The 23,984-nt window shown below is 36.3% G+C and overlaps 1 protein-coding gene across 9 annotated transcripts in view; it reads right to left on the bottom strand.

Moving 5' to 3' along the window:
* The window catches only part of LOC134529428 (17-beta-hydroxysteroid dehydrogenase 13), a 173,445-nt gene that overhangs the window by 46,381 nt on the left and 103,080 nt on the right, over nucleotides 1-23,984 (bottom strand). For 4 of the 9 annotated variants that reach the window (XM_063363497.1, XM_063363496.1, XM_063363503.1 and 1 more), the window contains one exon: nucleotides 1,855-2,017. In XM_063363497.1, coding sequence (XP_063219567.1) covers nucleotides 1,855-2,017 — 163 coding nt within the window. Of the gene's footprint in view, nucleotides 1-1,854; nucleotides 2,018-2,159; nucleotides 2,199-5,623; nucleotides 5,794-17,942; nucleotides 18,013-23,984 lie in introns of those variants that run through there. The other 5 variants (XM_063363502.1, XM_063363500.1, XM_063363501.1 and 2 more) reach the window with 4 other exon arrangements.

Raw genomic sequence — 23,984 nt, forward strand, 5'->3', positions numbered from 1 at the left:
ACTTACAATACCTTCGTTACAAATATATACAAATATAAATTTTACAATATAGATTTACAAAATGCACATCATTCTCGTAAAAAAAAAACCATGTTCTTTGTCGCGCTTATGACAACCACGCAATCTAAAGCAACACCACGCGTGATAACGGCAAAAAAAAACTCTATGGGTGCATTGAATGAGGGTTTTCTTGATAAAAAATAACCATTCCCTGCTAGTAATAAATATAAGTATTTAACCAAAGGTCTTCGCAAATCCATGATTTTCGAGTCAAAAATTCATATAGTTAATGTACTTTTGAAATGGCTGATAAGAGCTTTAGTGTACTTTTTTACATTTTGCAATGTCTATAAATATTTATTTATATAACTTGAACAATGGCATCTTTCTCTTTTTTTACCCTCATCATCTGACATCACAGACAACATTAATGTTACAAACTGATGAAGCTGGAATATTTATTAATTATGATCCATTAAACAAAAAATATTTTATAACATATTTTATAAACAAAAGGTTATTTTTTTTTGCAAATGCAGCTATTAAAATATTCCAGAAAAAAAAATTAATTTAACTTTGTCATAGTTTCATAGCTTTAAACCTTTGACTATTACATAATAGAGCTTTATATACGAGAGTGTAATATTGTAGAGCTAATTTTAGTCTTTTTTGTCAGTGAATAATTTATTTACTCTTTTATGAACATCCACGTACCCCAATTAGACTTTCATTAGAAATTTTCAAGAATAAAACTGTCCAGATCTTCCGAACAAACATAATTTTAACGACTACTGTTTCTACCAGTAGACGTTGTTTCATTTCGAATGTACACCGTCGAGGTGTAGAGCCCCACTCCTCGAGGCAAACAAGAACTACTTACTTCCACTTCGATACACTTCGATGTCGTCAATGCGAAGGCCGTTATGACCTCGTAGTCTTCGACATTAAAAAAAGTTTACTCCTCGATATTTTCTTTGAAGTTTGATGACCTTACCATCATAAATTTTTACGTGGACCTTTATTATTTCCTAACATCAGTCGATACTACAACATAACGCCTGAAAGGAAAAGACAAGTCATTTAAGCCTAAAGAAAAAAAAAGCAAAGTGGCACAAATCTATGAAAAACAGAAATTTTGTCAGTAGAAACCCTTCTTAAAAATGTAATATCAGACATAAATCACACTACAACCCATTTGAAAGATGAAAGGTTTCATTCAGACGAAGTTAAAAGCTTCCAACAAGACTGCATGAACCTGAATGCAAACAGCTATGAACGATTCTATATTTTAGGCCCGGGTGTTCAGAGCACTTGTGCATCCTTGATGTTCTTAACTAGTATAGATTGGTCATAGGCAATAAAAATACGTTCATTTAAGGGGCTTACTAAGTTGGAGACCCTGCCATGCACAGGATAGGTTTTTTTTACACGTTAAATACTATAAGGTTCGACTCAGACATTTTTTACGATATGGTTTCCAAACAAAAAACCCACTATGAATAGCAAAGTGAGAAGCATTTCTATAGGAGACAAATAATAAATTCACTTGATGGTTTAAGTTGATAAGTTTTAAATATTTGAACACTTTAAAAAAACAATAATATAAAAAAATCCGTAATTTGACTCCTTTCGGTTTTTAAGTTTTAAATATTATAATACTTTAAAAAACCGATAAAAATACTTTTTTTTTTTCGTAATTTAACTCATATAGCGCGTTTTCTTTATCCTATCCAGTGTTTTTTTGTTTTGTTTTTCCGGTAATTGCGTTTCCTTACTCAGTTCACAAAAAAAGGATCAAACACCATAAATAAAACAAAGTACACTGACGTCATTAAAAATTACGAGGCTGCTCACCAACACGATTTCTCCCTCCACGGATTTTTCAGCAAGAGGTACGATGGTTCGAAACAGTCCTTCTAGTAGTGAGTACACAATTTTGAGGAAGAGAAGCAGAATGTCCAGTACGAGGATCGATGTGGAGTATAACTTCAGCAGCATGTTGTGTTTGGGGTCCTTCCTGGAAAACAAGAATCAAACACTCGGGTTTAACGGAGAATGCTACTGTAAGTAATATAAACATTACATCAACTCTTTCGGAAGACATAAATGCTGAGTATTAGTATTTTTCTTGACATGGCTCACAAATTTAAATTCTGTACCTCCAACACTTCCCGACTTTGGAATGTTATGCACACAGATCATTCTGCTGTCTTGTCTTGTTCTCGATTATTTCAAGTCAGGGCCATTGATTTTGAGTTAGTTACTAACAGTTGATTAATTAGCCTGCGGATTATCTATATGGTTGATTAAGCGTTCGTGCTTTCAGTTTAATACACAGCATATTAAGAGAACTGAGGAATTGTTTGCTAATCACTTATAACGAATGTTTTTTCATGATAAACTTCAAGTGGTTAGAAAAAAGAGGTAGTTAAGGAATGGGTGATAACACAGATAAAGTTTAAAAAAATTAGACATCTCTTTTAAAGCATTTGATGAGTTTGAGAAATATAATGCTAAAGAAGAGGAAAACACTAAGATAACAAATAATTTTGGCGCAGAAAAGTTACAGTGAGTTGTACGACAAGTACAGATGGGAAAGGACAGAAAGGGAAAACAGGAGGTTATTTTTTTCTGAAGAATTCCATAGCATGGTGTTTGAGCATTATAATTATATATTTATTGGTGGTTGCGTGGAATTATGCTGCAACATAGCATGAATTTTCGATGTATTTTTTGGAAGAAAAAAAATTGGCAACAATGAGAGTGACAGAACAACTTTGGTGGAAGGTGAATGATCGTACATCAGTGTTGGGAGGCTGTGATCGTAACACATTAGTGGGAGGTGAGTGATCGGACCACATTGGTAGGCGGCAAGAGATACTCTCACATTGTTTAGAGGCAAGAAATCCTACCACATTTGTGAGAGGCAAGTGATTAAAACAAATTGTTTGAAAGTAAGAGATCTGACTACATTAGTGGAAAGTGAGTGATTTTACCACATTGGTGGGAGACAAATAATAGGACCACAATGGTGAAAGGCATGTGATGGTACCAAATTGGTGGGAGAAGAGTGATCGGAACACACTGGTGAGAGACGAGTGATCAGACCACAAAGTTGGAGGGGAATTATCCTACCCTACTGGTAAGAGACATGTTATATGGAACCTTTGGTGGGAGACATGTGATCAAACCACATTGTTTGGTAGGCGAGTGATTTAAACATATTTGTGGGACGCAAATGATCGGACCACATTCTCAGAGATGAGTGATCGGGCAACACAGGTAGGATGCAAGTTATCGTGTATCATTGGTGGAAGGCGAGTGATCAGAATACATTGTTAGGATGCGATTTATCGAACTACATTGGTGGAGGCGAGTATAGCATTACATTGGTAGGAGGCGAGAGATCTTAACACATTGGTGGGATGCGAGTGATGGGAACACATTGGTTGGAGGCGAGAGACCGTTAGAAATTTGTGAGAGGCGCATTATCGAAAAATATTTGTGGGAAACGCTTGATCAAACCACATTGGTGGGAGTATAGTGATAGTACCTCATTGGTGGGAGGCAAGTGTTCGAATCACATTGGGAGGAGTCTAGTGATCGTAACTAATTGGTGGAAGGCGAGTGATCGAACCCCATTAGAAAGAGGTGACTGATTGTACCACATTGGTGGGAAGCAAATAATTGGACCTACTTGGTGGGAGGCCAATGATCGAAACACATTAGTGAGAGGCTCATTATCGGACAACATTGGTGGGAGTTTCATGATAAAACTACATTATAGAGGCAAATGATCGGGTCACAGTGATGGGAAGTGAGTGATCAGACCACATTGGTGGGATGCAAGTGTTCGCGACAATACTACATCTTTCGTTGGAGGCAAGTGATCAAGACATCGGTAGGAGGCGAGTAATTTGAACACATTAGTGGCAGGTAAGTCATCTGACCATATTGGTGGGAGACGACTTTTACGGTAGGAGTTTCATGTGAGCACATTGGTGGGAGACGAGAGATTGGACAGGTTTGATGGTAGGAGAGTAATCTGGCCACATTATTGAGAGGCTAGTGATGGACCACATTGGTAATATGCGAGTGATCGTACCACACTGTTAAGAGGCGATTGGTCTGGCCAAATTGGTGGTAGGCGAGTGATCTGACTTCTCAACCACTGTTGCCTCGTTGAGGGGTTAAATAAGAAACCATGTTTCTTTAAGATTCTCTGTTTATTTTCTTTATACGAATGTAACCAAATGCTAATATTAGTGATGTAAAGATTCCTTAATGTGCTTTGTTTTATGGACTAAATAATATACGGTATTATTAAAATTTGTTTGAGTCGATGTGTTTTCAAGCTACAGTAATTTTTCAGAAGGCTGCGTCCATTTTGTTGGACTGATACAAAGAAGCACATGCTTGAAGAAATATTGTCTGGCGTTACTACGAACTTCAATAATTCCCATGGTCGTCTTTCATTAATGTAAAAAAAAAAAAAAAAATTGTTACCTTCAATCTTGGAGTTTCAGTTTAAAAAGTATAATAATTTCTCACGTTCATGATCGTATAGGTACTATTTGCTAGTATAGCTCTGAAAAGACTATTTACTGTTTGAGTTTTTATTACTAGTAACGGATAAATAAGGCGATCCTAATTTTTAAAATAAGGAACTGTGAAATTCTCATCAGGCAAGTCCAAATATTTAATTAATCACCATAGTAAAAGGTTCGTGTGAATGTATGGTAGCCTTATTGGTATTATAAAATAGTAATTTAGCATTAAAAAGAAAATAAATAATAGCGATGCCCGGTTGTTTAATGTGCAAATTGTATTGTTACAAAATTATAAATCTACCATTTGTGCAGCGTGAAAGCTTAGAGAGGTGTTCTAAGCATCAGCGTGTAGCCAGAGGTAAAATTGTATAGCATTCCAGGTAGTGGGAGTGATTTGAACTCTTGCTAAGTGTTTTCTTACAGTCAAGGGGGCGTTAAAACACAGAAGTACGTGTCCCAATATGTTGACAGTGGCACAGGTTTACGTTTAAGAGGTCAGTGTTCTGCAGTTACTGAAATGACCGTATGACTTTCATTCCAAAAAAAAAAGGTCCAGATCGGTGGGAGTGGGAGACAAAGCCGGTGGTTCCCTCGGAGCTTTGAATATATATACTCTATAGAAGTCGCGAGTGGATAGGATTTACTCTACGCTTTTCAGAAGCGTATGATGAGCAGCTTGGGAACTCCACCGCTGCAGTGCGCTGCCGTAACGCCCTGTATCGTCTTAGTTGTTATTTACACGTTAGAGCGCAGCTCTGTCGCCCGCTGTCATTCCCCGCACCCCCCACCTATCATTCACTGCAGCTCAAGTTCGTTCAACAGGAGGGGGAAGGGGTGTTTGAAGAGTTCGACACTTGTCCGCTAGGGACCACCACAAGTCGATGCCCTAGAGATGGTGGCGATTGCGGCGGTGAATTAACCAACTACCTCAAAACCGTATTAGAAATTTTAACCTGGGCTGGCGACTTCTATACAGTATATATATATTCAAAGCTCGGAGCGAGTGAGAGTTTCTTAGGGGGTGAAGGGGGGGGGGGGGCATGCCAAATGGTGTGCTTTCACTTGCACAACACCTTCAGTTCACCGGACATATCCCCGAGGTCGGCGCCAGCCACGGAAAGACTCGCGCCAGGAGGAAGCACCCGCCTTGGTTGGTGGGTCAAGGTGGTCGGCCTCCTTGCTCGCCCAGGCGACTGTGACGGCCCGTGGCGGCCGTTTACTTGCCTGGGCCCTGAACCATTTCCTGTTACAGGGACGTCACATTCTGAAGAGGGGACTAGCAGATTGGTCAGCAGGAGGAGGGCTGGGGAGAATGGAGTCTAAATGTTAAAAATAACTCCTTTTAAACAACATTTTTAAGGAAATCTGGAACTTCAAACTAAACGATGGTTTTGCTAATTTATCTTAAGTATTTTTTTATATTGTTAAAAATAAATTATCATCTGGTTAGTTTTATCAATTCTTATCATCCAATTCTGGTACAATCTTGGCATTTATAGGAGGCAGTAAAATATTTAAAAAAAATTCTAATATGATATTTAATTAAAATAAGTATTAATCAGTAATTTAAATGATGCATGCTGAAGCAGATTAATATTTCTTTTCCCATTAATGTCCAGATTTTTGACAGAACAAGATAAAAACAGGGGAAATAAAAATAAAATCGGCTGTCGTTGGGCCATGCTACTCGCGGGGCTCTTGGCGATTGCCCGGCCCTGGAGTCCCCACTGCCAACTGCCGTTCTTCGAGAACACGTCCTGCTGTGGCCACACCACTCCTCCACGGTACGCCAAGGGGGTTCACACTACATAGGGGCTGCGTAGCCAGTCTCTTATTCCTCTAGTCTCTATGCTATTACCAACCGCGAAATAATACTGCACCAAATATTATGAATTAAACGTATTCTTGTATCAGTAACATAGGCACTTGTTGTTTTCCGATAACCTTAAAATCTTTCTATATTTCATGGCTTTAATGTAATTTAATTTTAGTTTATTAAAATAATCACCTTTATTGTCTACATACATAAACTATTAGAAAGGGTATTTACACTGTTATACATTATGTTTTGAGACAGATGTTTAAAGTCTTACGAAAGTGTACACTTTCGTGGTTTTTTCTGCTATATAAATTGAAAGTTTTTATTTAATTTGTTTCCAAAATCGAAAAAGTTCATGTGTGTTAGATATAAACAAAAACCTTACCAAAACGCGAGACTATAGAAATATTAACTACGTATTATATTTAAGAAAAAAATCAACGAAAATGCCGCTGTGTGTAGCAATAAAAGTATTTTTTAGCATGTTTATATGAAATGTGTTTTGGCAAAAGGAAGAAACTAGGCATTCAACCCGAATATATTAGTTATTGGCTTTAGGATGCAGGCTATAGGCATTAAAACAAATATAAAATTATTCTTTCCGTACGTATTATTGTTGGTTTTTTCCCTGTCTTTATTGACCAAAGATGGCAGGTATACGAACTACTTCCCCATCACTAAGAGAGACTATCCAGCAAGGAAGGTAAGCCCACGTGGGAGTGACGTCTCTTGTCTCTCTTCACATACTCTGTGAACGCTCCTTTGAATCGCGAGGCTGCCGACGTACTGAGGAGTGACGTTTAGCCATACGAGCACTTACGGCCGACGCATCTGGAGTGCCGGACTACAGGCAGTTACAGTCATGCAGCTCTCTGGAGTGGGTGTTCGTTCAAAGGTTGAAGTAACTTTGGTTAGGAATCAACCTGTAGCGGCATGAAGGCTAACACTAGCTGTTCGTTTTATGGATTGAAAAGAACTCGCTAATACGAGTCGTGAAAATGCCATCATTAGCAACACGTCAGCAAGGAATTACCTTTAAACTTCATTATAACAAAAAATGATATGTTTTACCTATACAGACTGAAAAAGGGGTGGAATTCGTTCTCACGTTAATTTTAATTTTTAACATGGTGAAGCTTGCTTTCATCCTATTTCTAACTTCTTACTTCTATGGTCTTAACAACAGCAGACGATAGAATGCCAAGAATATGAGACAACCATTTATGTCAATGGAAAAAAGTTACATTATTATTGCTCTTGAGCTGGAATACGGTGAATAACTTTGGCAAAGTATTTGTTTTAAATATTTTTTGCTGTGAAATAGATTCAATGCTTTAAATGGCTTACAATGTAAAACATCGTAGGTTCGTTAGCAAGATCAATCACAATTATTCTTACTGGTGAATAGTGAGATTCAACGGATATCGCCGACTAGATAGTGCCGTTTCCAAATAGTTTTCTATTGGCCAGTGATCTCGGCGCAGTCAAGAGAACAGGGAAAGCGGTCTTGATGGCAATGCATTAGAGTCTCTCAAACAATAGACGGCTTTGTAAAACATTACTAACAAAAGAATATTACGTTTTTGCATAGATAACCAAAAAGGCATATAATCGATAAAAAAATACTTTAACACATGGGTACTATACAGAAAATTCGAAAAATGGGAGGCACAAATTTAACGGATGGCAGAGAATGTCAAAAAAGCTATTTTTGTTAAGGGATATATGTCCGGACAGTTAACCCTGCAAAGTTACCAGGCGCGAACATTAGCTCGAAAATTTGAATTTCGCGCCAATTCCTGAGAGAAAAGCTGTTTAAAGATTTGAAAGTAGAGTTTGAGGGATAATTGTTTAAAATTCTCAAGTCAGCATTGTGGCGCAGTGGGGAAGCGCTTTGCTTGGCAATCCACCGGCTCGGGTTCGATTTACACTGATGTCGTTTATTTCATTTTATTTTTATTTCTCGCAATATAAAACACCTAATTAACATAATTTTAAAATGTTTTAAAAGAAAAAATTCCATAATTGTTTGAAATTTTGAATAAAAGAAACATTTACGAAAATTCTAGCAAGCAATTATTTTCGCTGCTTTTTATTTACTATTATAATAAAACTTTTTCCCCCGTTATACAATAATATATTTTATAATACAAATCACTGCAGATACATGTAAAGACACCGTTCACAACTGGAGAGACTGTTGCCAACTGTAGGAAAAATTTATAAAAATTTCCGACTATGGGGAGATCTGAAACAACTGCCTGTGTCATGTGCTCTGAACGCACGAAAAATAGTAAATAAAAATGTTCAAATGGGAATACAACGAAGGAGGGGGGGGGGGGGGGTATTTGCTAAACGTTGCTATTGGAGGACAAAGTAAAAATCACAAACCACGCTCTACATTAAATACAATCTTTATATATATATTTCTTGTGTGCGTGTGTATGTCACTGAACTCCTCCTAGACGGCTGGACCGATTTTGATGAAATTTTGTCTGTGAGTTCACGGGGATTCGAGGATGGTTTAGATTCACAATTGGATATTTTATCTCGATTCTGAGTTAAGAAAAACAAAAAAAAACACGCTTTATAAGCAAAAATTGCAACGCATTATTAGAAGCCATTAAGTTTTGCTATTGTAAGGAACTAAGTAGAGAGTTAGAAAAAAATAAAGATCCTGACAGTTTAAAGTGTCGCCATATTTGTTTCAATTTTCAATACCCTTTTTGTATATTACAATTTAAATTGCAGAAAAAAATCATGTTTCATAGCCACAAATAGTGAGTGTGTGTCATTTCTCTATACAATTATTTGTGTAGTTTATTGATTCCATAACGAATTTTTTCAATCATTTTTAATAAAAATTATTCATTTTTTAAATAAAAAAAACTATTTAAAATAAAACTATAAAAAAATTTGAAAAAAAATTATATTAAAAATTATTTACTTTGGAAAAAAATATTCATTTTAAAAGTTATCAAGCAAAAAAATAATTTTTTATCAAATTTACACGTGAGTTTTATAACAACCAATCTAACCTAAAAATTATTTGGTAGCTTATTGACTTCATAACATATTTTTCAATTGTTTTTAATAAAAATTAGAATTTTATAACGTGAGTTTTAAAACAACCAACCATTTTTCAATTGTTTTCAATAAAAATTAGAAAATGTTTATTTAACTAATTTTTCATTTATAAGTAGTTGTTAATTTTGGAATGTTTTACATTTGATCCGGTAGACTGCGCTACCATCGCAGCATCAAATATTAAATATTATTCTATTTTAATTTCAGTTTGTCCCGACAGTTGGTGCTGCGATCAAATTGAGAAAAATATTTGAAATTTTGTGTTATTATTGTGTTCGTTTAAGTCGTGTGCTAATTAAAATATTAACTATGAATATAAATTGATGTTTGAAGAGTTTTGAAGTGTTCCTAAAAAACGATACTTTTTGCGAATTTAGGGTGGAATTGAAGTAAGTATATATTTTGTATAAATTTTTTATCAAATTTACACATGAGTTTTATAACAACCAACCTAACCTAAAAATTATTTGGTAGCTTATTGACTTCATAACATATTTTTCAATTGTTTTTAATAAAAATTAGAATTTTATAACGTGAGTTTTATAACAACCAACATAACCTAATAATTATTTGGTAGCTTATTGACTTCATAACATGTTTTTCAATTGTTTTTAATAAAAATTAGAATTTTATAACGTGAGTTTTATAACAACCAACCTAACCTAAAAATTTATTTGTGTAGCTCATTAATTTCATAATAAATTTTTAATTTTTTTTATTCGTGTTTTAAATAAAAATAATTATTAAAAAATTAGAAAAAATTCTATTAAAAATTACATACTTTAAATCGTTTTCGGTGATAATTAAAAATTTTATTTTCAATAAATAACTCATATTCGTTGTGGATTACTTGAGTTTATTTCGTATAAATTTGTTAACAACCACCCTAATATAAAAATTATTTGTGTAGTTTATTGATTCCATAACGAATTTTTTCAATCATTTTTAATAAAAATTATTCATTTTTTAAATAAAAAACTATTTAAAATAAAACTATAAAAAAATTTGAAAAAAATTCTATTAAAAATTATTTACTTTGGAAAAAATTATTCATTTTAAAAGTTATCAAGCAAAAAAAAATAAAATTACACGTTTTTTATCTAAAATTTGTTACAATAAATCTTTTTTGTTAATTAATAAAAATTTCATTCTCAATAAAAAAAACTCACATTCGTTGTGTATTATTTTACAGTATTTTTTTTTTCTTCAGAAAAATGTCTTCGAGGAAGAGCCATAAATATTGGTCGACGTACTCCGAACGCGCAATTGGTCCATGATCGTCGAATAAATAGAACAGATGAAGAACACTCGGCGGATAATGCAAATCTGAGAGATCAAGTTGCATCTACACGTGCGAATGAAAATTCAGTACAACGCACTCGACGTCTTCGTGCTAATGCAGTAAGACAACGAGAGGCACGTCAACAAGCGACGGATGCACATAGAGAACGTAACCAACGCCGGATGCAAAATGATCGAGCATTGACAAGAGCATCACTCAATCGCCTTGCGTTTGAATATGATCCTGAAATCAACTATTCGTCACATGCATTAATCTCGATTGGTAGTATGGACAAAAAGTGTCAACATTGTCATGCTTTCAAGTACAAAGGTGAATCAGCTGGTTTATGTTGCGCATCTGGAAAAATTTCACTGCCATCGCTAAATCCACCGCCGGAACCTTTAAAAACACTTTTAGCTGGCACCACATCTCAATCGAAATTGTTTTTGCGAAAAATTCGTAAATTCAATTCATGCTTCCAAATGACATCATTTGGAGCAACAAAAATTGTTCATAATGAAGATGGTCGTAATTTCGAATCTACATTCAAAATTCAAGGTCAAGTGTACCACCAAATTGGTTCATTTCTCCCAATGCCTGATGCCGATCCAAAATTTTTACAAATTTATTTTATGGGCAATGAGGAGCAACAATCACACACACGCTGCGCTTACAACTATATAGAGCAGATGGAGGAACGAGAAATTGTGGACATTTTGGAAACGTTTTTGCAAAACCATAACCAGTTGTTGCAATTGTTCAAGACTTTTTCTAGCAGACTGCAAAACGACAACTACGCCATTATTATTAAAGCAGACAAAGTGCCCTACGGAGAGCACGCAGGCACATATAATGTTCCAACTATTAATGAAGTTGCAGTTGTTATGGCTGGTGACCCATGTGAACGTCGGGTCATTTGCATTCAACGCAGAGATAATACGATGCAAATAATTCAAGACAATCATCGTTCTTACGATGCATTGCAGTATCCGTTGATATTTTGGGAAGGAGAAGATGGATACCATTTAAGTATTAAACAAAGGAATCCAACTACAGGTACAACTTATAGACTATCTTACAGATTTTTTTTTTCAAATAATTTCTGTATTTCTCATATATATATTTATTTGCAGGTGAAGAACTGATCAAGAAAGTTAGTGCTATGAACTTCTACGCATATCGATTGATGATTCGTGCTAATGAAGATAATACCATTCTCCGATGCAGACAGCTATTTCATCAGTATATTGTCGATATGTACGTAAAAATCGAAAGTGAGAGATTACGATACATAAAATTTAATCAAACAAAAATTCGTGCTGAGGAGTACATTCATTTGCGTGACGCCGTTATTGGTAACGTAGATGCATCTAATGACATCAACAACATCGGTAGCGCATATATTCTCCCATCATCATACATTGGTAGTCCGCGTCATATGCAAGAGTATATTCAAGACGCCATGACTTACGTACGTGCATATGGCCGACCAGATCTTTTTATCACATTTACGTGTAATCCAAACTGGGATGAAATTCAAAGTTTGTTGTTGCCAGGTCAAACATCGATGCATCGCCATGATATCACTGCACGTGTTTTTAAACAAAAATTAAAATCTTTGATGAATTTGATTACACATCTCTCGGTATTTGGTGAAACACATTGTTGGCTTTACTCTGTTGAATGGCAAAAACGAGGTTTACCTCATGCGCATATTTTGATTTGGTTGGTGGATAAAGTACGCCCATAAGAAATCGACAAAATTATTTCAGCCGAAATTCCAGATCCGAATGTTGATCAAGAATTGTTTGACATTGTAACTACTAATATGATCCATGGTAAATGACAATGACGAAATTACACGTTATCAAATGGGTCGATACATAAGCAGTAACGAAGCTATTTGGCGCATTTTTACGTTTCCTATACATGAAAGGGATCCTGCTGTTATACATTTGGCTGTGCATCTTGAAAACGGACAGCGTGTTTACTTTACAGAACAGACTGCACTACAACAAGCTTTAACGGCTCCAAAAACAACTCTTACTGAATTTTTCAACCTTTGTTGCCGACAAGATGTTGTTGGTCAATTCGCAAGGACATTAATGTATACTGATGTTCCTAAATTTTTTACGTGGAATAAACAACCAAAAAATTGGGAACCACGGAAACGAGGCATTCCAGTCCCAGGATTCACCGACATATTTATGACAAATACTTTAGGTCGAATATATACAGTTCATCCTAAGCAACGCGAATGTTTTTTTTTTTGCGTTTGTTATTGGTTAACGTTCCTGGACCAACATCTTTCCGATATTTGCGAAAAGTCAATGGTACTTTGTACGACACATTTTTTTTGATGCGTGTCGTGAGTTACATTTATTGGAGGATGATAACCATTGGGATCTCACACTTGCAGATGCAGCACTGAGCTCATCTCCTCAACAAATTCGTCAATTATTTTCAATAATATTGACAATGTGTTTTCCGTCTGAAGCATCTGCTTTGTGGGACATATATAAAGACTCAATGAGTGAGGATATTTTACATCGGATTAGAATTACTAATCAAAATCAAAATATCAAATTCTCCGCAGAAATATATAATGAGTCATTAGTAATTATTGAGCATATTTTTATTCTTATTTCGAATATGCCGCTCATCCATTTCGGCATGCCAGCGCCGAACCGCCCAGAAGTAGATACCATCAACAGCGATGTTCAACGGAACACCACTTCGATAGAACTTCTTTGGCTACTTTTGTTGCCAATAATGAACAATTGCTCACTGCTGAGCAACGAACTGTATATGATCAAATTAATGTATCAATTGCAGCGCAACAAGGTGGATTCTTTTTTTTGGATGCACCAGGTGGTACTGGTAAAACATTCCTCATTTCATTGATACTTGCGCGCATCCGATCACAAAATAATATTGCATTGGCTATTGCTTCATCAGGAATCGCAGCAACGTTACTTGATGGTGGACGGACGGCGCATTCAGCGCTTAAATTACCTTTGAATGTTCACACAAATCCCGAAGCAATGTGTAACATAAAGAAGCATTCAGGCATGGCTCAAGTTTTGAGAAAATGCAAAATTATTATCTGGGATGAATGTACCATGGCCCACAAGCATTCGCTTGAAGCTCTCGACAGGTCCCTGAAAGATATCAAGGATAATACTAGGCTTTTCGGTGGTGCTCTATTGTTGCTGTCTGGTGATTTCAGACAAACATTACCAGTCATTCCACGCGCGACATATGCAGACGAAATAAACGCATGTTTAAAAGAATCTTATCTATGGCGAAGTGTCAGAAAATTATGCCTTACTATTAATATGCGCGTTCAACTTCAAAATGATCCATTAGCGTCAAGATTCTCTGAACAATTGTTGGATATTGGCAATGGTAAAATTGAATTGTATGAAGATACACAATATATTCGACTTCCAGAGAATTTTTGCAACATGGTGGCTACCAAAGATGAGTTAATAAACAGTATCTTTCCAGATTTGAGAAATAATTGTACTAATCATGGATGGCTACGAGAGCGAGCAATTTTAGCTGCGAAAAATTTAGATGTTGATGCCATCAATTTTAAAATACAGCAATTACTGCCTGGTAATGAAACTACATTTAAATCGATCGACACTGTTGTTGATCCTGATGAAGTTGTTAACTATCCTGTAGAATTTTTAAATTCATTAGATTTACCTGGAATGCCACCACATAATTTGCGACTGAAGGTTGGTTCACCTTTAATTTTGCTTCGAAATTTGAATGCTCCGAAATTATGTAATGGGACGCGATTAGTTATAAAAAAAATCATGGGCAACATTCTTGAAGCTACTATTTTGAGTGGAAAATTTCAAGGTGAGGTTGTACTTCTACCACGGATCCCAATGATTCCTTCAGATTCGCTTATACCATTCAAACGTTTACAATTTCCAATCCGCTTGGCATATGCTATGACTATAAATAAGTCACAAGGCCAAACCATGACAATTTGTGGCTTAGATTTAGAAAATCCGTTTTTTTCTCACGGTCAATTATATGTTGCGTGTTCCAGAGTTGGAAAACCATCGAATTTGTTTGTTTATACACCTCAAGGATTAACTAAAAATATTGTACATCCAATAGCATTAAGATAAATTAAGTTTTTGTAAATTAATAAATAAATGTTATAAAATAGTTTCATTATAAGATTGTTTACCTTTACTTAAAACAAGTTAAAGTTTGTATTTACGATGCTGTTATTGCCACACTCCACGGATAATATCCCAACCTGTAATCAGTCATTTCATTCACTTAAAATTTTCGGTGACGCCTAGAAATATCCGTGTCAATAATCATAGACAGTGGCTGCTATTATCCAGTCTACAAATTTCATCCGTGGAGTGTGGTAATAGATGCATCTTTTTAGTTAACACAGCTTCTACATTTCACTTCACTCATACAGTATATGCATACTTACACACACAGTATATACTCACATGCTACCGATCGGTCGAATTTGTATAAGTGTACATGTAATGAAGTTAGATATTAAAATAACTCTTGAATAATAATTTTCATCAAAACAGTCCATATTGTTACAGCTTATTGAAGAATGTTTGAAATTTTCGAATTAACGACGTGTGTACAGTACAACGTCTGTCGGGTCTGCTAGTTAATATATATATATATATATATATATATATCATTGAAACAAATATATTAAGAAAACATTACTAAATTGAATATATCCATTTAAATACATTAAAATATTTTAAATACATAAAAATGTTTAAATATTTTAAAAGTATGTAATTACGGTTTTATATTGTGAGAAATAAAAAAAAAGTAATAGTGGGTACCAAAACCATGCCAGTGGATTACCAGACAAGGCACTTGAACACTTTTATTTTTTATACAAGATGTTTGGCACAGTGGCATGTTTTGACATTAACCAGTGTGCCAATCATCTCCGTCCATTAATAATTTATTTTTATTTCACCCCGAGTCATTGTGAAATTGTAGTTGTGGTTGTTGCTACTGTTACAAGCACAAGCAGAGCAGCAACGCGCGCCGGGTTCGGAGCTAGCTGGCGGCCCCGCACGGTCACTGACGTCATGCACCATCCATTGACGTAAGAGATGCCACACGTGCCTGCCCGGGTTACAAGGATCGTCGTTACCCCCCCCCCCCCCCCCCCTCTTCATCAACGCTCCACGCGCTGCGCCCTGCCCCGGCGCCGGACAGACTGTGGGAATTCCGCGGCGCCATTTCGCGAGCTGCCGATGCCCTTCTCGACGCTTCGGGCGTCTGGTAGGCGCGGGATGACGTGACTGGCCCCAGCCACGCTCGTCACTTCTAGAAGGATGCCAGCATCCGCGGCAGTGGCTCGGCGATGGCGGCGACGGAGTACGACGAGAGTTCGTCGACGGAGGTCCACGAGGAGTGCTGCGGCGAGAGTTGCGCGAGGGGTGCGGCCCAGCGAGGTGTGTGGTGTGCAAGGACTTGAGATACTGAGTGCGAGTAATTGATTAGTACGCATTTTAAGTAAGATTATGTATCAGTGTTGTAAATATTAGCAGTCAATAAAACTGTGCAAAAAAATAAATAATTGGGCTATCCCTATACAAACCCAGTTCTTCCCACTCAACGATTATTATTAAAATCGTAACAGTATATTAAGACAACACAAATTACATCCATGTCTTACCCGGGTTTCGAACCCAGAGCCGCAACACCGCAGCCGGGTACGTTGTCGACTGCCCTACAGAGGCCGACTTCACTGCGCCACGATGCTCACTTAACAAGATACGAAATAATATCCCTGAAAATGTAATTTAAAATCTTTAAAGAGTTTTTCTCGCTTCCTAGGGCCCACTCAGGCGAGATCATTTAGGAAGTTGAAAGGGGCACCTACCTGCCTCTACTCACATAGTTTCAGCTAAATCGGTGAGCCTCGACTCGAAATCTCCCTAGGTCAGTGTAGGTCAGTGGCGGATTCAGCCATTCTTTTCTTTGGGGAAAAAGAGGGGGTGGTGGTATGAAAAAAATTAAAATTTGGTCTCATGTATTCAATAAAACTTACATTACTACTGACAATATGCCGTTTTTGATTATGACCCATTGATTGTAATAAACCATCAATTATTTCTAATAGGGAGAATAGATGAAAAAGGTATACATTGTGAAGCATGTAAGTGGACAGAAGACACTCCGGGTATGAGTTGTTCTGGCGAGAAAGTTATGGTTCAAACACTTGGTGAGCCAGAGGAACTACTTACATCTTTACTTATATATGATAGCAATGAATCTCAGCATTTTCAAAAAGAAAATATATTTCCTACTTTCCAATGATGTAATTTTATGTAGATAAAGAGGTAGTTATGCATGGGTTTGCACCTACTTTTACAATCCAATGCCAAATTTATCATAGTATTGGCTCTTTGATTCCTAAAAATAATTAACAATCAAAATTTTTACTAATTTGTTTCATGGGGGATGTAAAACAACGAGGTTGACCGCATGCGTCAAAACATTCGAGGTATTGAAAAGGATAGGCCCTATTGTTATCGAAATTCACAGAATGTTGTATGAACACAATCGCCTCATACACTCTTTCAAAACAGCTTAAGAAATAATGCCGAAAAAAGATTATAAATTAATGATGCACCTTGACCGTACGCCAAGTGCTGAGCATGAAATACGATATAATGCATTTTTTATCAGCGAAGTCTCAACAGTGGTTAGTGGTGCTTCCCGCGATACAGTTGTACACGCCCGAGATGACAATAACCAGGGTGCCTGATACACATAAATATTTTATGATGTCTTTTAATATCCGCTAATATTTAGCAAGGGACAACAGGAGTATCTCTTTCAAATTTCACAAATCAATCCAAGAACTGGCCTACCCTTACTCAACAAAAAAAGTTATCATGTATTGATTTTTATGCCTGAAATATCACGATACTCGAAAGCAATTTCAATATCGTACGCTGCAGACAACTGGCCAATCAGTTTAATGTTGATATGTACGTAAAGGTTGAAAGCGAACGACTACGATACATATCATTGAATCAAACTAAATTAGGAACAGAGAATTATATTCACCTTCAATATGCTGTAGCAAATGACGCCAACGTGAATCCTTATGATATTGGTAAAATGGTCATTTTACCCTCTTAATTTGTAAAAAGTCCCCGGTACTTACGCGAATATACTCAGGACGCGTTTGCTTATGTGCGTTCATATGGTCGCCCCGATATATTTGTTACGTCCACCTGTAACACAGCATGGCCTGAAATAGTAAATGAATTGATGCAGTGACAAAGCTCTACTGACAGGTATGATGTAGTTGCAAGAGTTTTCAGGTTGAAAGTTAAATAACTTATGGATGTTATTACCAAAAGCAGAATATTTCGAGAAGTGCGCTGCTTTTTGTATTCGATAGAGTGGCAGAAGTGTGGTCTACCACCTGTTCACATATTATTGTGGTTAAAGGACAAGTTTAAACTCGATTCATTGTCCACGCGGACTTGATAATCCCCAGTGTCCTTGCATGACAGATGGGAAATGCACAATAAAATTTTCATGCCAGTTACTCAAAGAGACTGTCCACAATGAAAATGGACACCCGCTGTATCGTAGAAGAGCATCAGCAGACGGAGATGAAACTTCGAAATGGTAGTTATGTTACTTTTGATAATAGTTGGGTGGTGCCTTATTCCCCTATCTTATCAAAAATTTTTAACTCCCACATAAATGTGGAGGCTTGCATTTCAGTACGCGCTAGCCAATATATCTGCAAATATATTAATAAATGTAGAGATCAGGCTATTTTCAATTTTAGAGACACAGAGCTTGCAAATTCCGTAGATGAAGTACAAACATATCCATCTGGTCGTTATGTTAGCAGCAACGAGGCCGTGTGGCGGCTGTTAGGGTTCTCGTTGCACGAAAGGTATAATAATCCAAATGTTACATACAACGATTTATTTTACAATGAGGCCCTAACAAAGGTTGAAGACCAAGTGATAACTATTATAGGTAGAGATTTATCTGATTTTGGGATAAGCAGGCCACAAATAACCGGGAAAGTTAATAACAGAACTGGACTACGATATCGCATCTTTACAAAAACAAATGAATGTGTCTATTATAAGATTAAACCCAGAACAAAGATTAGTTTTTGATAATGTAGTGCAATAAATAGAAAAAGGCGAAGGTGAAGGAGACTCTGGCAAAACATTTCTTTTAAATTAGTTTTTAGCCCATAATCCGCAAAGACAAAGGAGTTACTGTTGCTGTAACCTCTTCTGGAATAGCTGTTACGTTGCTCAATGGTAGCCGATCGACTCATTCAATACTTAAACTGCCATTTAACTTAGCTCATGAGGAAATGCCAGTTTTTAACATTACTAAAAACAGTGAGCGTGGACGAATGTTGCAGCAATGTACACTGTTCGTTTGGGATGCATGTACGATGTCCCACAAAAGAGCAATCGAAGCACTAAATCGGATGATGAATGATATCAAGAGCGACCAAAGAATCATTGGAGGGATAGTGGTACTTTTAGCTGGTGATTTTAGACAGACTCTGCCGGTGATCACTAGGGGCACAAAGGCAGATGAAATAAATGCATGTTTGAATGCGTCTACATCACGGGTAGATGTAAAAAAATTGTCTGTCTACAAACATGCGAGTACAACTGCACTCTGATACACAATCGGGTAATATGCGGCTGCCCTTCTGAAACTCGGAGAAGATCGTGTTGCAACAGATAGTAGGTAACTGTATGATTACATTGAACTGTAAATTCTGTAATATTTTCCACAACAAAGATGATTTAAAAAGAAACGTCTATTCCGATCTGGAAAATAATATGAGGAACAGAGAATGGCTCTGTGAAAGGGCAAATTTAGCACCGATGAATGAAATTGTGGGGTAGATCAACGAACAAATCATGTTACATATGGAAGGTGATGTTGTCGAGTATCTGTCCGTAGACAATGTCATGGACAATGACTTCGTATTATTATTATGTTTGTTAAAAACTTACGGTGCTTTATTTCTCGAACCTGACTCTTTTATGGTATTTTAATTAAATTTATTTTTATCTTCGTCCATAGATCAAACCAAGTATCGATTCAATATGTAAATTAATGTATGATTTTTTTATGAATTTAAATTTTTTATAAATAAATGGGTCATTTAATATAAATATCCAAGATGGCTGTCATAATGGCTTACTGGAGGCTTTTAGTAGAGAATTGTAAGCCTGTTAAAAATTTTTGAACATGATTTATTGAAATTTTTTTGACATTAAATTAATTTTTTTTTGCATTGTCCAGGGATCGAACCGAGTACTTCAATGCCTAAGTGCATTTTTAAATAATATTTTATCTTATTTTAATTAATACTTTTTTATAATTTTTGAAATTTTTTCCGAATTTCTAGCATAAAAATTACTGTTTTTATAGATGGCAGCCTTAACGAAAAGTGCAACGCTCTTGAATCTAATATGCTAGGCATAACGAAAAGAGAAACAATGACATCATACTCATTCAAGATGATGGGCGTAACAAAACCTATAACTTTTATAGAATCCAAAATGGATGCCATTAAGATTTTTGCAATGGTTTTTTTAAATATTTTTTATTAAAATTTATCCAATTAATTTTTTTATAAATTTTAAAATTTTTTCCGAATTTCTAGCATTCAAACTACGGATTTTCAAGATGGCGTACATGACATCATACTAGCTGACGATATATATGCTATGAACAAAGTGGTGGGGGGTCAGATGGCCAGCAGCCACCATGAGGGAAGGATCAGTCGCAATTTTTTTGTCCTCACCGGGTTCGAACCTAGGACTCCGAGCTCCATGTCATAATGTATGTTTTTTAAATATTTGTTATTAAAATTTTAGTAATTGACTTTTTTAAAAAATAATGTATTTTATTCAAATTTTGATAATAAATAAAGATTTTCAAGATGGCAGCCGTAATGGAAATTACAACGGTGATGTCATTATTCAAAATGGCGGAAAACATAATGGTGTAATGTTCGAGAAAACAAAATTACGTCATCAAAGATGGCGGTAATAATCCTAGATGATGTCAGAGGCTTATCAGAGGCTTTAGACATGGATGATTAAGCCTCTTTTAAGACTTTGTATTCTTTCTAAGGCAAAAAGTATTTTGTGGTTTTTCGAAATCCTAATTTTTTGAGATTTTTTGGCGGAATTTTTTTCCAATAAACTGGAAATTTTGGCGAATTTAGGTGAATTTTGGGCAAATTTTGACAAATTTGCAAATTTTAAAGGCAAAAGGTCAAGGTCAATATCAAGGTCATGGTCATCCAAGATGGTCGCCGTGACGTCACAATCCAATATGTGGTTCGGCTCATTGGCTCCACAGCCTTAAAGCCTGTTCCAGGATGCCCTATTATATACTACTTACATTTTCAAATAATTACATTTCAGCCATTGACCAATTTACTTAAATTTTATACGTAGATAATACCTTTTCACTTAAAACCATTGATTAGTTTTATTAAATTTATTTAATTAGTATAGAGATTGATGACAGCGCCATGAAAAAAAAAGGCTAATCGAAGTACTAATTCTACCCGTGGTTTGCCAATGCGTGCAGCTGTAACCACGCAACCCATCTTCGCAGTCCAACGGAGGTTATTTGGTATGGTAGCTCTCTATCCCCCATCCATTAAGAAGGTTTTGGTTTGTAACTGCATGGGTTGGTATTGAAGACACGGATGTCAAAAGAGGGCATCGCACCAATGAAAGTCTTATGGGAAGTCGGCGCAGCAGCTGGGAATAGAGTGCCGAAGTGGCCGAGACTGGCCAGAATGTTCCTGATGGTATTTGAATGATGGTATTTGTGTTAAGGTGAAACTATTTCATTATCATACGCATAGGTATAACGATAATATAAAAGTTTAAGTAAAAACGACGTCTTTAACTTAATTAAAATGAACTTGGATGCATGTCTAAATATGTTTTAACTATCTACTTTATGAAGAAAGTGTGATTTTATCAAGCTAAAATAATCCTTTTAATATAGAAAAAAATCTTTGCAAATAATCACATACTTTTCTTTCACTGATAACATATCAGCAATAGTGTGTATACGGTGTGTATATATATATATATTGTTATATATGTATGTGTGTATGAGATTGATAAACTCCGACACTGTTTAACCGATCATCATGAAAGTTGACACAGCTAAGGTTTTTTCATGGAGAACATTTTTTATGTTGTTCAATTTTTGACATGATAACGCCTCATAAATCGATGAACGCCGGCTGCACGCACGAAAAATTGTTACGTTCCGCCTGATCCGAGCGTTCAAGAACCGGCCAACCCCCGTGGGAGAAAATCTTCTACAGTAGAGCACCCCTCAACCGGAATCATTGGGGGGAGGTCTATTCCGGTTATGGGAAAATTCCGGGTAAGGGGAGTTGCGGTAGGGCCGGCCTCCCGGCCGGTTGAATGACCTTCATTCAAGCAAGCTGGCAGGCACGTGTTTCTTATCACTGTGGGTGGGTGCGTGCGTGAGGAAAGAGGAAGAAACAGAGTGGTCAGGGGAGGTATTAGGACTACAGCTGCGGTGTTGTGTTACTTCGGTGTTGACGTGCAAGTGATTCACACTTCCGGGAGAGTGTATAGTCACTGCCACGCACAGTTTACATTTCACATACACAAGAATAACAGTTCAAGCCAGGGGCGTAGCCAGGGGGGGTTTTAGGTGTTCAAACCCCCCCCCCCCCCCCTTAGCACCAAATCTTTAATTTCTTATTCATCACTCAAACAAATTTCATATTAAAATTAATAAAATTTTTACTATTACAATATTTAAATTTAAGTACCTAAAACTGCTAAAATAGCACTATTTTACACCTTAAAATCCAAATTTTCCCGGGGGAGGATCCCCGGACCACCCGCTTTAATACGGGGGGGGGGGGGGGGGGGGCGCATGCTTCTTAACACCCCCCATACACAAATCCTGGCTACGCCACTGCTTCAAGCATCTCGTTTAAAAACACAGAGATAGAGAAATACAGGTAAATGTAGACTGTTTAACCATATATTAACGTATAAATATGTACATAATACATATTTGTACACTAAATTACTGTCTACAAACTGAAAGCATCACACGTTGGAAGTAAATGTTACTGGCTATCACGTGTGTCAACGTGTGTAGTGGGAGTCGGTGTACATACTCTCGGGCCGGCCGGAATTTTCCGTTTACTTGACATAGTGAAACAATAAAACTACTTATAGCATAAACATCTTTATAGTAATTCACGAAAACCAGCGGTGTATTTACGCAATGCGTGGGAAAGACTGGCTATAATTAGCTCTCTGACAGACGTGCGCGCGCGCGCCTAGAAGACATGTACAGTAAGACAAAAGCAAAAACGCCTCGTTCCAGTGCGGAAATGTTTTGGAGATGTTTTGTAATATTTCAATTTTTTTTTTGGAAAATTAGTTCCGGATATCGGGAGTTCCGTTTGTGGGAATTATGTAGAGGTGGTCCACGGGGGTGTTTAATATCAAAATTCAAATTTTTTAACAATAAGTTCTACACAATTTAATGCTGATGCTTACTTCGTCGCCATCGCAACGACTATTGCATTTTGATATTTGTAATTCTTTATTTTACTATAAGAAGCCTCTTCAGAACGTGTTTAGTCCAGGCAACGCTAGGTGATTCAGCTAGTATAATATATAATCATATTGAACGACTCAATAAGGTTAAGGTTTGTTAGTAGGAAGAATTTACAGACTGATTTCAGTTATTTAAGCAAAAATAAACATACAAACATACACTTGTATGTTTTAAAATGTTTCATGTTAATATTTATGTAATACCATATAAAGTATAACTACTAACGCGTGCGCATACTTTAAAGTATTAACTGTTTAGTGAATTTTAACAAGATTGCAGTATTTTAATAAAATTCCTTGTCGAAAATCAGGTCCAGCGCCAGAGTTTAGAGTTTACTATTTTTTCAAGTCTTTTACCAGAGCCTTGCTATTATCTGTGCATGACGGTGGCAAGCAACGTTTATATTCAGAAAGTGAATTCTAGCGGCGGACGCGGTAAGTAAGTGTGTCTGATTCGCGTCTAGAAATTTGGTATGAACTTGCAAAGCGAATATTTTTTTGATCAATATATTTATCACGCACTGCATTATTTTCAAGAATTTTACTTTAAATTTCGT

Source organism: Bacillus rossius, chromosome 2 (genome assembly GCF_032445375.1).
Source record: "Bacillus rossius redtenbacheri isolate Brsri chromosome 2, Brsri_v3, whole genome shotgun sequence".
NCBI lineage: Eukaryota > Metazoa > Arthropoda > Insecta > Phasmatodea > Bacillidae > Bacillus > Bacillus rossius.